The sequence below is a fragment of the Bos indicus x Bos taurus genome, chromosome 12 (assembly GCF_003369695.1).
Source record: "Bos indicus x Bos taurus breed Angus x Brahman F1 hybrid chromosome 12, Bos_hybrid_MaternalHap_v2.0, whole genome shotgun sequence".
In the NCBI taxonomy this organism is placed as follows: domain Eukaryota; kingdom Metazoa; phylum Chordata; class Mammalia; order Artiodactyla; family Bovidae; genus Bos; species Bos indicus x Bos taurus.
In genome coordinates this window covers 54,898,421-54,912,011 of record NC_040087.1, presented here as the reverse complement: position 1 = coordinate 54,912,011, position 13,591 = coordinate 54,898,421, and the positions used below count along the sequence as shown (strand labels likewise).

Sequence of the window (13,591 nt, the reverse complement as noted above, 5' to 3'; positions counted from 1 at the left end):
GAGAGCTGGTTTGGTGGTGCAGAATTCTCTCAGCTTTTGCTTGTCTGAAAAGCTTTTGATTTCTCCTTCATACTTGAATGAGATCCTTGCTGGGTACAATAATCTGGGCTGTAGGTTATTTTCTTTCATCATTTTAAGTATGTCTTGCCATTCCCTCCTGGCTTGAAGAGTTTCTATTGAAATATCAGCTGGTATCCTTATGGGAATTCCTTTGTGTGTTATTTGTTGTTTTTCCCTTGCTGCTTTTAATATTTGTTCTTTGTGTTTGATCTTTGTGAATTTGATTAATATGTGTCTTGGGGTGTTTCGTCTTGGGTTTATCCTGTTTGGGACTCTCTGGGTTTCTTGGACTTGGGTGATTATTTCCTTCCCCATTTTAGGGAAGTTTTCAACTATTATCTCCTCAAGTATTTTCTCATGGTCTTTCTTTTTGTCTTCTTCTTCTGGAACCCCTATGATTGGAATGTTGTAGCGTTTAATATTGTCCTGGAGGTCTCTGAGATTGTCCTCATTTCTTTTAATTTGTTTTTCTTTTATCCTCTCTGATTCATTTATTTCTACCATTCTATCTTCTAATTCACTAATCCTATCTTCTGCCTCTGTTATTCTACTATTTGTTGCCTCCAGAGTGTTTTTAATTTCATTTATTGCATTATTCATTATATATTGACTCTTTTTTATTTCTTCTAGGTCCTTGTTAAACCTTTCTTGCCTCTTCTCAATCCTTGTCTCCAGGCTATTTATCTGTGATTCCATTTTGATTTCAAGATTTTGGATCAATTTCACTATCATTATTTGGAATTCTTTATCAGGTAGATTCCCTATCTCTTCCTCTTTTGTTTGGTTTGGTGGGCATTTATCCTGTTCCTTTATCTGCTGGGTATTCTTGTCTCTTCATCTTGTTTAAATTGCTGAGTTTGGGGTGTCCTTTCTGTATTCTGGCAGTTTGTGGAGTTCTCTTTATTGTGGCATTTCCTCGCTGTGTGTGGGTTTGTACAGGTGGCTTGTCAAGGTTTCCTGGTTAGGGAAGCTTGTGTCGGTGTTCTGGTGGGTGGAGCTGTATTTCTTCTCTCTGGAGTGCAATGAAATATCCAGTAATGAGTTATGAGATGTCTATGGTTTTGGGGTGACTTTGGGCAGCCTGTATCTTGAAGCTCAGGGCTGTGTTCCTTTGTTGCTGGAGAGTTTGCTTGGTATGTCTTGCCCTGGAACTTGTTGGCCCTTGTGTGGTGCTTGGTTTCAGTGTTGGTATGGAGGCGTTTGATGAGCTCCTGTCAATTAATGTTCCTTGGAGTCAGGAGTTCCCTGGAGTCAGGGTTTGGACTTAAGCCTCCTGCTTCCAGTTATCGGTCTTATTTTTACAGTAGTTTCAAAACTTCTCCTTCTATACAGCACCACTGATAAAACATCTACATTAAAGATGAAAAGTTTCTCTACTGTGAGGGTCACTCAGAGAGGTTCACAGCATTACATGGAGAAGAGAAGAGGGAGGAGGGAGTTAGAGGTGACCCAAATGAGATGAGGTGGAATCAATAGTGGAGATAGTGGGCTAGCCAGTAGTCACTTCCTTATGTGCACTCCATAACTGGACTGCTCAGAGATGTTCACGGAGTTATACAGAGAAGGGAAGAAGGAGGAAGGAGACAGAGGTGGCCAGAAGGATAAAAGGGGGAATGAAAAGGAGGGAGACAGATCCAGCCAGTAATCAGTTCCCTAAGTGTTCTCCACTGCTGAAACACACAGAAATTCACAGAGTTGGGTAGAGTAGAGAGGGGTTAGGGAGGAGACACAGGCGACCTGGTGGAGAAAAAGGAGAGTCCAAAGGGAGAGAGAGCAGTCAAGCCAGTAATCTCACTCCCTAGTGAAAAATGGGTCCTGAAGATTGGGTTCTTAAAGGTACAAAATTGGTAACAAATCCATAGAAGCAAAAATTAAAAATCTAGAGTAGAGTTTGGAATTTCAAAAATACGATGTTAAAGAAAAGAAGAAGGAAAAGAAAGAGAGAAAAAACGAACAAAGAAAAACAAACAAGGTCGTGAAAATTATAAAGAAAATACAGGTACAAAATTGATAACTAATACCAAAAAGCAAAAATTAAAAATCTAGAGTAGAGTTTGGAATTTCAGATATACAATGTTATATAGAAGAAGAAGAGAAATAAACAGAGAAAAAAAAAAGTCACAGAAATTATAAAAAAACTATAGGTACAAAACTGATAACATATACCAAAAAGCTAAAATTAAAAATCTAGAGTAGAGTTTGGAACTTCAAAAATACAATGTTAAAGAAAAGAAGAAAAAAAAAACAAGGTCAAAAAATTATAAAATATATATATATGAAGTTTGCTGAAGAAGAAAAAAATAAGGTCTTTTTTTTTTTGAAAAGTAATAGGTTATAAAAGTGAAAATCAAAGAACAATAGAGGACTTAAATTTTTTTTTCTAAAAAATTAAAAGAAAGAAAGAAAGAAAGAATGATCGTAAAAATAGTAAAAATATATCCAGGACTTTCTCTGGTTTTGTTGTGAGTATTGTGGGTTCAGTTCATTTTTGGCTAGTTCCATGGTCCGACTTATATTTCTCAAGATCTATAGGCCCCTTCCTATGTAGTCTGTAGTAACCACAGGGTTTTAATCTCCAAGGCGTTTCCCTCTGTTATAACTTCTTCTGTTTGCTGGTCTCTTCAGTGTCTGGTTTCTGCCCTGACACAAAGGGGACGGTGGAGGACATTTTTTTTTTTTTTTTTTTTAGGCTTACTTGTTCAGTCACGCTGTGGGGAGGGAGGGAGGGATGCTGCAAACAAATAACACTGGCGTGCGCTCGCAGTGCCTCAGCCACACTGGGTCTGCCCCCGCTCACGGCGCGTGTAGCCTCCCTGTCCACACTGCTCGGACTCTAGGTTGTTCCGCCGGGAACAATCCGAGGCCGGCCCTGGGCTGCATGCACCTCCCAGGTCCAAGCCGCTCAGGTTCAGGCACTCGGGTAGTCCTCAGAGGCGCAGACTCGGTTGGGCCTGCGTTTTGTGCTCTTCCCAGTTCCGAGCAGCTCAGGTGATGAGGTGTTTGGCGAGCGCCAATGCTGCGACTTATCTCCTCCCCGCCACTCGGTTATCTGGGTGTCAAACCGGCACACCTTCTCAGGCAGATGTTGACCGTCCAGACCCCCAAGAAGTTTTAGTTAGCAAAGAAGCCTGCTTACAGTTTTATAGATAATGTCTCTCTGGGGCTGCGATTGCCCCCTTCTGGTTCTGGCTGCCTGTCACCGGAGGGGGAAGGTCTGCAGCCGGCTATCTCTGTTCAGTCCTTTGTTCCGTGTGCGGGCCTGGAGGTGTCTTGGGTTAGGGCTGGCTTTTCGCGTGGTAGATATCGCACAGTCTGGTTTGCTAGCCCAAATTATTTCGCTCAGATAGTGCTCAGGGTATTCAGGCCAGATTCTTACTCTAAGCGATGCAGCCTGCGCCGCGCCTCCCTGCCCAGCCCCCGCTTGCTGATGGCGGATGCAGGCGTCTGCGCTGATTCTCCACTGGGGGAGTTACCGTAGGGCTCGCAATCTGCGAATTTTAATTGTTTATTTATTTTTTCTCCCTGTTAAGTTGCCCTCTGTGCTTCCAAAGCTCGGCACAGATTCGGCAGTGAGAAGGTTTCCTGGTTTTGGAAACTTCTCTCTTTTTAAGACTCCCTTCCTGGGACAGAACTCCATCCCTCCCTCTTTTGTCTCTTTTTTTGTCTTTTATATTTTTTCCTACCTCCTTTCGAAGAGTTGGGTTGCTTTTCTGGGTGCCTGATGTCCTCTGCCGGCATTCAGAAGTTGTTTTGTGGAATTTACTCGACGTTTAAATGCTCTTTTGATGAATTTGTGGGGGAGAAAGTGTTCTCCCCGTCCTACTCCTCTGCCATCTTGGCTCCTCCTGCCCCATGATCTTCATTTTCTGAATGTTGAGCTTTAAGCCAACTTTTTCACTCTCCCGTCTCCAGCTTAGTGACTTCTAAACTAGAGTAGCTGGATTGTAGTTATCTTAAGATTGATAATTTATGAGAGGTAAACTTGGACAGTTACATATTATATTGACAGTTAATGTATTGGAGGAGATTGTGAAGACTATGTATAACTCCTGCTCACTACGAAACTGATAGAATTACATTAAACTCTTACAACCTATCTGTCAGGCAGATATTGTGTGTTTGTGTTAGTCACTCAGTAACATTCAACTCTTTGAGAAACCATGGACTTTAGCTTGCCAGGCTCCTCTGTCCGTGGAATTCTCCAGGTAAGAATACTGAAGTGGGTTGCCATTCCCTTCTCCAGGGGATCTTCCCAACCCAGGGATTGAATCTGGGTCTCCCACATTGCAGGCAGATTCTTTACCATTTGAGCCACCAAGGAAGCTGTAGGCAGATATTACTGAACTGATTTTAAAGAGAGATAAAAAGCTCATAGAAGTTAGGTTACTTGTTCAAGGTCACATATAAGACATAGGACCTGGATCTAAAGCTCCTCTTTCCATTATATGCTATTAAAAGTCTGCTTTCTTGATCCTTATTTTGGATTACTTTATCAAATTCAGTTATTTCAGGTGATAAAATAGTTTCTGTTTTATGACTTTCATGACTCATTTTGATATAAAATGATAAATGAATCATGCTCTATTTCCTCCCTCCCTAACTTCCCCATCCTCCTCTTCCATCCCACATATTCATTAATACATTGCATCCATAAAGGTAAAGTGTTTTTTTTTTTTAATGTGAACTCCTGAGTCACTATGCCAGTCAAGTGTAATTATATGTCAAGTAGTGTTTTCTCTTCTTGGTGTTAGTCATAGAATGAGGTTGATTCTATGCATATCATTGGCTTATTCATTTTGATTAAATTTATTGGTGTCTTTCAAGATGAGTGTGTCTTTAGGTTCTATTATTGACATTAACTTCATACTTCAGTGTGGGAGATGGAATAAAAGTTTTCCCAAGATATTCGCATCCTGGAACCTGCAAAATAAGTTCCTTTAGATGGCAAAAAAGACTTTGCAGGTGTAGTTAAATTAAGGATCTTGAAATGAGGAGACTATCCAAGATTATCCATTGGGCCCAATGTATAATGATAAGAAGGAAGTAGGAAGACAAGTCAGAGAGGGGATATGACAGTGGGAGTTGAAGTGATGAGCTCTGCAGATGAAAGGGAGGAACATGAGCCTAAAAATGAACATGACCCCTAGAAGCTGGAAAAGCAAGGGAAATGACTGTCTCCAAAACCTCAGAGGAAGCATGGCCTTGCCAGCACCTTAATTTTGGTCCAGTGAAACCCACTACAGATTTTTGACCTCCAGAACTATTAAACAATAAACTAGTGTTGTTTTAAACCACTAATTTTGTGGTTATTTGTTACAGAAATACCAGGAAACTAATACATTTAGCATATCCTCTTACAGTCAGTTTTCATTAAATAGTATTTCACTAAGATGGTGTGCTGTGATTCATGGGGTCGCAAAGAGTCCAACACGACTGAGCAACTGAACTGAACTGAACTGAAGGTATGGTAGCTATCATGTGGCCATCTCCATAAAACTGAGCGTCGGAGTGACCTTGATAATTTTTTAGAGTTATATTTCAAGTAGAAACTTTAACAGCATCCAACTTTTCTAATTGCCAGTACTTTGTTGCAGACTAGTGGTTTGTAACTCTTCCAGATCATGGGTGCCTTTTCAGTTCAGTTAAGTCACTCAGTCATGTCTAACTCTTTGTGACCCCATGAACCACAGCATGCCAGCCTCCCTGTCCATCACCAACTTACAGAGTCCACCCAAACCCATGTCCATTGAGTCAGTGATGCCATGAACCATCTCATCCTCTGTCGTCCCCTTTTCCTCCTGCCCTCAATCTTTCCCAGCATCAGGATCTTTTCCAGTGAGTCAGCTCTTCGCATGAAGTGGCCAAAGTATTGGAGTTTCAGCTTCAAAATCAGTCCTACCAATGAACAACCAGGACTGATCTCCTTTAGGATGGACTGGTTGGATCTCCTTGCAATCCAAGGGACTCTCAAGAGTCTTCTCCAACACCACAGTTCAAAAGCATCAATTCTTCAGTGCTCAGCTTTCTTTATAGTCCAACTCTCACATACATACATGACCACTGGAAAAACCATAACCTTGACTAGAAGGACCTTTGATGACAAAGTAATGTCTCTGTTTTTTAATATGCTATCTAGCTTGGTCATAACTTTCCTTCCCAGGAGTAAGTGTCTTTTAATTTCATGGCTGCAATCACCATCTGCAGAGATTGTGGAGCCAAAAAATAAATAAATAAATAAAGTCTGACACTGTTTCCACTGTTTTCCCATCTATTTGCCATGAAGTGATGGGACTGGATGTCATGATCTTAGTTTTCTGAATGTTGAGCTTTAAGCCAACTTTTTCACTCTCCACTTTCACTTTCACCAAGAGGCTCTTTAGTTCCTCTTCACTTTCTGCCATCACTTTTCTGTCATCTGCGTATCTGAGGTATTGATATTTCTCCTGGCAATCTTGATTGCAGCTTGTGCTTCATCCAGCCCAGCATTTCTCATGATGTACTCTGCATAGAAGTTAAATAAGCAGGGTGACAATATACAGCCTTGATGTACTCCTTTTCCTATTTGTAACCAGTCTGTTGTTCCATGTCCAGTTCTAACTGTTGCTTCCTGACCTGCATATAGGTTTCTCAAGAGGCAGGTCAGGTGGTCTGGTATTCCCATCTCTTGAAGAATTTTGCACAGTTTATTGTGATCCACACAGTCAAAGGCTTTGGCATAGTCAATAAAGCAGAAATAGATGTTTTTCTGGAACTCTCTTGCTTTTTCCATGATCCAGCAGATGTTGGCAATTTGGTCTCTGGTTCCTCTGCCTTTTCTAAAACCAGCTTGAACATCTGGAAGTTCACGATTCACGTATTGCTGAAGCCTGGCTTGGAGAATTTTGAGCATTACTTTGCCAGCATGTGAGATGAGTGCAATTGTGTGGTAGTTTGAGCATTCTTTGGCATTGCCTTTCTTTGGGAATGGAATGAAAACTGACCTTTTCCAGTCCTGTGGCCACTGCTGAGTTTTCCAAATTTGCTGGCATATTGAGTGCAGCACTTTCACAGGATCATCTTTCAGAATTTGAAATACCTCAACTGGAATTCCATCACCTCCACTAGCTTTTATTTAAATGATTATCTTTAGAGTGGTGAATTGCGGATCCAAATTTATTTATTTATTTATTTTTATTGCACATCACTCCTTTATTTTATACTGATCTGGAAAAAAGATATTTTTAGTACAGTTATGCTCAAATGAGTACTGGGCCCAAGTGCTGGGTCAAGCAACTGGAACATGATTCAGAAGTCAGGCACACTGAGAGACACACTTGGACATGATCAAGAGGCATTCCGCTGCCACAAAACAGTAAGGCAGGGGAGGGATTCTAAAACACAGCAGGATGAACTCCTACACCTTAGACGCCAGGAGCTTATCCCATGATGGTGTAAGGAATGACTTATTTGCTGATGACCACATGTGGGAATTTTTCAACCGCCACTAAAAACCCCAGAAGGGTTTTTTTTGTTGTTGTTTTATATTTATAATTTTTTTTTTTTAAAGTAGATGCAACACAAAAACATTCAGGATTGATCCAGCCTTTTAGAGTCAGGGAGGAATATTTGATTGAGTCACCATACAGGTTACATTCATCTTCCACTGGAATGACTAGAGCCCCGAGTCACCTAACAACTGTGCCTGGCTGGCCTCTGGGGACACGAACAGGCTCTTACTTCTCCTCATTGGTCACACCTCAGCATGGTTTTCTCCCTGTCCCCTACTCAAGCAGCTCCTTAGTAATAAACCACCATCAAACCCCCCAGTGATGACCTCTCAACACTTCTGGATAAGTCTTCCCTTGGCTTTGACTGAGGACCATGCCCCAGACGTGCCATTCTGACTAGACTGTATGAAGGGAGTGGGTGCAAGAGATAAAATGGCTAATGTGGAATTGGGAGCCACTGGTCCCCACCTGTAGCTACAACTTACGATGCCTACAGATGTCATCAGTGGGACATGTGCCAGGGAGAGGTGCAGAGGAATAGGGTGGGCCAGGGCAGGGGAGGAGGGTAATCCTTGGGAAAGTAATCTGCTGCTTGCTCTCACTTCTTGGCCTTGCCCTGGGCAGCCACAGCCTCCATGGCTTTATGCACGGTCTCCTCATCCCCCAGGAACTGCATGGGCTTGATGGGCTTCAAGTTCTTGTCCAACTCATAGACCATGGGAATGCCAGTCGGCAGGTTCAGCTCCATGATAGCCTCTTCAGAGAGACCCTCCAGATGCTTGAGGATGCCCCAAAGGCTGTTGCCATGGGTTGCAGTTAGTACCCGTTTCCCCTCCTTGATCTGGGGGACAATTTCTTCATTCCAAAAGGGCAGAGCTCTGGCAATTGTGTCCTTCAGACTCTCACAGGAGGGCAGCTGGTCTTCAGTGAGGTCTGCGTACCTGCGATCCTTACTGATGTTGCTGTAGAAGGGATGGTCGGGCTCCATGGGAGGCGGCGGGACATCATAGGAGTGCCTCCAGATCTTTACCTGGGCCTCACCATGCTTGGCAGCAGTTTCTGCCTTATTGAGGCCAGTCAGACCCCCACAGTGTCACTCATTAAGGCGCCAAGTCCTCACCACTGGCAGCCACATTTGGTCGATGGCATCCAGCACTGTCCAGAGGGTCTGGATTGCTCTCTTCTGCACTGAGGTGAAGCAGATGTCAAACTCATAGCCAGCATCTCTCAGCGCCTGCCCGCCTCGCTTCGCCTCCTCGTGCCTGGCTGGGCTCAGGTCCGCGTCGTACCAGCTGCTGAAATGGTTCTCCAGGTTCCATGTGCTCTCACCGTGCCGGATCATCACCAGCTTGTAGGCAGCCATGGCTGCGGTTCGGGATACGGCGCAGACTGGATCCGAATTTAATATGTTTCTCATGATGACACATTCTGCTAGACTGACAAATAGCTGTGATGCAAAGAGCTGACTCACTGGAAAAGACCCCGATACTGGGAAAGATTGAGGGCAGGAGGAGAAGGGGGCTACTGAAGATGAGATGGATGGCATCACTGATTCAATGGACATGAATTTGAACAGACTCTATGAGACAGTTAAAGACAGGGAACCCTGGTGTGCTGCGGTTTATGGGGTTGAAAAGAGTCAGACATGAGTAGCTATTGAAGTACAACAAATGAACCAACATAAAAACCAAAGTGTATCAACTGTAATATTTGAAATAGTCACATTTTATAAGGTAATCTTATAAAGAAAATGCAGTGATTTTTCATATTCCCAACAAATTGGGGAATTTTGTTCTAATAAATCTTAACTTTCTCCCATCCATCTTTCATGGCTTACCTGTTTGGAACTACTGTTAGTTGAATTTTGGGTTTTCTGAAATAAATCTCTGTGTTGTTCTTCTTTTTTCCTAATGTTTTATTTTTCAGTTTTTAAGTTTGGCAATTGTATTTTTAATTTCTAAAAACTAAATTTTTTTCCTCTGGCAGTTTCTATTTTCATGAATTAAGCTCTCAAATCTCTTTGAGCATAATAATTAAAGATGCATTTTGTTTCCTGTTTTTTGAATTATTTATATTTATTTTGCTCTGTTAAAGAAAACGTTTTTAAAAATGTTAGGTAATGTTTCATAGGTTTTAAAAATGTAGATTCTGGGAGCCACACTTCTGGCTTTCAAGCTCAGCTCTATCACTTATTAACTCTGGCTTTTGAAATTGTGTAATTCAGACTGGAACTGAACCCATTGTCTTTTAACTGAGATCACACTTCTGGTCTCAGGACTTACTGAAGTTCAGGTTCTTGATGTTTCATAGCAGAAATAACTCGTTGATAGACAAAGTGATTGGTAAGAAGTGGACTTATTTAAGGAGAAACACACTCCACAGACAGAGTGTGGGCCATCTCAGAAGGCACCAAGGTATGGGGTTGTCAGTTTTTATAGGAATGGGTAATTTCATAGGCTAATGAGTAGGAGGAGTATTTCAGCTATTGGGGGGAACAGATGGGGATTTCTAGAAATTGGGCTACTGCCCACTTTTTGACCTTTATGGTCATCCTTGGAACAGTGATGGCACCTGTGGGTGTGTCATTTAGCTTCAAGTGTTACAGTGAGTGTATACTGAGGCTCAAGTTCTGGTGGACATCAATTCATCTGTCATCTTGAACCTATTTAGGTCTAATCAGTTTATACTGTGTCCTTGGGCTATGCCATTCCTTTAAAGGCTGTGCCTGGTCCCTTTCTCTCCTGTTTCACTTTGGACAAGTGATTAAGCTTTTAATGTGACTGAGTTTCCTCAGTTGTAAAATGGGGATTCTAATAGCACCTGCTTGACAGAGATTTTATTTCTAAAAGGATTACATAAATAAATGAAGAATGTAAAGACATTGAATGGTTTCTGTTACACACTCAGTTCAGTCATTCAGTCGTGTCTGACTCTTTGCGACCCCATGGACTGCTCCACTCCCAGAGCTTGCTCAAACTCATGTCCATTGAGTTGATGATGCCATCCAACCATCTCATCCTCTGTTGTCCCCTTCTCCTCCAGTCTTCAATCTTTCCCAGCATCAGGGTCTTTTCCAATGAGTTAGATCTTCGCATTAGGTGGCCAAGTTTTGGAGTTTCAGCTTCAGCATCAGTCCTTCCAATGAATGTTCAGGACTGGTTTCCTTTAGGATGGACTGGTTTAATCTCCTTGCAGTAGTAAGTACTAATAAATTATAGCTGAAACTATTGGTCTTTCACATTAGTCTAGTAATCTGTAGTTTTCCCTTGTAACTGAAAAACGAATGTCTATTTTAGACAGCCAGTGTGGATATGTGTGTTAGTCACTTAGTTGTGTCAGACTCTTTGTGACCCCATGGACGGTAGCCCACCACCAGACAGAATACTGGAGTGAGTTGCCATTCTCTTCTCCAGGGGATCTTCCTGACCCAGGGATCAAACCCAGGTCTCCTGCATTGCAGGTCTTGACCATCTGAGCCACCCTGGAAGCAGATGTAGGGAGTTATAATACAGCTAGGTTAGTTCCACCAGGGCTTCTCCCCCAAGTGGGAAAACTACTCAGGATACAAATGAAGTACTTCAGTTCAATGGACAGACTTCACTTTACTGCAGGGACATGTGCAGGGAGAAAGCCAGAGATTCTCTGGGCTCTGCGAGGCTGGAGCAAGGAGTTTTATCCTCCTCATCCACACTGGAAGTCTGAGCTTTCAACGGGAAGCTTGTTCACTTTTTTTCTGGATAAAACCCTACACTGTTTTGCCTGAAGGTAAATGCTGGGCTGCAATTCCAGTTTTTCTGCCTGCAGTGGGGATGAAGAAGCCGAGTGGGAGAGCTGGAGCTAGCTGTAGACGGAAGTCCTTTTTAATACCCCTGTTTTAGCTTCCTTTCTCATTCCCAATCTCCATGCTGTCAGCTTGGAGCCCACAGTTCCACAGTCAAGAAGACTGGCAGCCACCAAGCTCCCCCAGGGTACTGTTTTTTCTGGTTTTTCTGGTCAGCAGCTTTCAGCTGCTCCTACTCTCCAGGAATTTGTTGAAATCTCCTATCTGCTAATGACTACACCCACTCCCTCCTTCCCTTTATTGTTATTGGTTTACCCTCTTTTCCACTTTCTTAGAGTCTTTTCAGCGTGGTCCCGGGGCAAGGGTCTTGACTCCGGAGACACAGACTTTGTACCTTGAAGAAAACATTGATTGCCCTATTCCCCCAACCCCCTCTTATATAATTTTCATTAAGTCTTACAATTTTATAACAAAATATATATTATTATTGTTTCAATTTTACACGTGAAAGTTTTAAAAGGACCAGAACACACCATGCTAGAGTGATAGCACTCAGGTTCAAGTCTTTCTTAAAAAAAAAAAACAAAAAAAAAACCCTAACCCCTTCTAAAATCCAAGAATGAGGACCCAATGTGAGGATAAGCATTATGACTATTTAATATAAGCATCTCGGAAAAAATAAAATATTAATCCTATAGATTTTGATGCTGTGTAAACCAATTATTTCAAAATTAAAAACAAATTAACTATGGACTTTTTACCTTTTTCTTTTTATTAATTTTTACTGGAGTATAGTTGCTTTACAATGTTGTGTTAGTTTCTGCTGTACAGCAAAGTGAATTAGCTATACATATACATACATCCAGTCTGTTGTTCCACGTCCAGTTCAAACTGTTGCTTCCTGGCCTGCATATAGGTTTCTCAAGAGCCAGGTCAGGTGGTCTGGTATGCCCATCTCTTGAAGAATCTTCCACAGTTTATTGTGATCCACACAGTCAAAGGCTTTGGCATAGTCAATAAAGCAGAAATAAATGTTTTTCTGGAACTCTCTTGCTTTTTCCATGATCCAGCAGATGTTGGCAATTTGATCTCTGCTTCCTCTGCCTTTTCCAAAACTGTCTTGAACATCTGGAAGTTTACAGTTCACGTATTGCTGAAGCCTGGCTTGGAGAATTTTGAGCATTACTTTACTAGCATGTGAGATGAGTGCAATTGTGCGGTAGTTTGAGCATTCTTTGGCACTGCCTTTCTTTGGGAATGGAATGAAAACTGACCTTTTCCAGTCCTGTGGCCACTGCTGAGTTTTCCAAATTTGCTGGCATATTGAGTGCAGCACTTTCACAGCATCATCTTTCAGGATTTGAAATAGCTCAATTGGAATTCCATCACCTCCACTAGCTTTGTTCGTAGTGATGCTTTCTAAGGCCCACTTGACTTCACATTCCAGGATGTCTGGCTCTAGGTGAGTGATCACACCATTGTGATTATCTGGGTCATGAAGATCTTTTTGTACAGTTTTCCTGTGTATTCTTGCCACTTTTTCTTAATATCTTCTGCTTCTGTTAGGTCCATACCATTTCTGTCCTTTATCAAGCCCATCTTTGCATGAAATGTTCCCTTGGTATCTCTAATTTTCTTTAAAAGATCTCTAGTCTTTCCCATTCTGTTGTTTTCCTCTATTTCTTTGCATTGATCACTAAGGAAGGCTTTCTTATCTCTCCTTGCTATTCTTTGGAACTCTGCATTCAGATGCTTATATCTTTCCTTTTCTCCTTTGCTTTTCTCTTCTCTTCTTTTCACAGCTATTTGTAAGACCTCCCCAGACAGCCATTTTGCTTTTTTGCATTTCTTTTCCATGGGATGGTCTTGATCCCTGTCTCCTGTATAATGTCACAAACCTCCATCCATAGTTCATCAGGCACTCTATCTATCAGATCTAGTCCCTTAAATCTATTTCTCACTTCCACTGTATAATCATAAGGGATTTGATTTAGGTCATACCTGAATGATCTAGTGGTTTTCCCTACTTTCTTCAATTTAAGTCTGAATTTGGCAATAAGGCATTCATGATCTGAGCCACAGTCAGCTCCCGATGTTGTTTTTGCTGACAGTATAGAGCTTTTCCATCTTTGACTGCAAAGAATACAATCAATCTGATTTCGGTGTTGACCATCTGGGGAGGGCCATGTGACGAGTTCTCTCTTGTGTTGTTGGAAGAGGGTGCCTGCCATGACCAATGCATTCTCTTGGCAAAACTCTATTA

General features: G+C 41.9%; 2 protein-coding genes across 2 annotated transcripts; both read right to left on the bottom strand.

Moving 5' to 3' along the window:
• Positions 1-7,625: 7,625 nt before the first annotated feature.
• LOC113902459 (phosphoglycerate mutase 1-like) lies at positions 7,626-8,935 on the bottom strand. Its single transcript, XM_027557785.1, has one exon. It carries the CDS (start codon positions 8,533-8,535, stop codon positions 8,146-8,148), a length of 390 nt encoding a protein of 129 aa, XP_027413586.1. The 5' UTR covers positions 8,536-8,935; the 3' UTR covers positions 7,626-8,145.
• LOC113902460 (phosphoglycerate mutase 1-like) lies at positions 7,653-8,979 on the bottom strand. The gene has a single exon (XM_027557786.1). It carries the CDS (start codon positions 8,962-8,964, stop codon positions 8,641-8,643), a length of 324 nt encoding a protein of 107 aa, XP_027413587.1. The 5' UTR covers positions 8,965-8,979; the 3' UTR covers positions 7,653-8,640.
• Between the last annotated feature and the right edge of the window lie 4,612 nt (positions 8,980-13,591).

Bases quoted from the DNA above. Each gene is read 5' to 3' on its own strand.
- LOC113902460 (XM_027557786.1), bottom strand. From the start codon at position 8,964: ATGAGAAACATATTAAATTCGGATCCAGTCTGCGCCGTATCCCGAACC.
- LOC113902459 (XM_027557785.1), bottom strand. From the start codon at position 8,535: ATGGAGCCCGACCATCCCTTCTACAGCAACATCAGTAAGGATCGCAGG.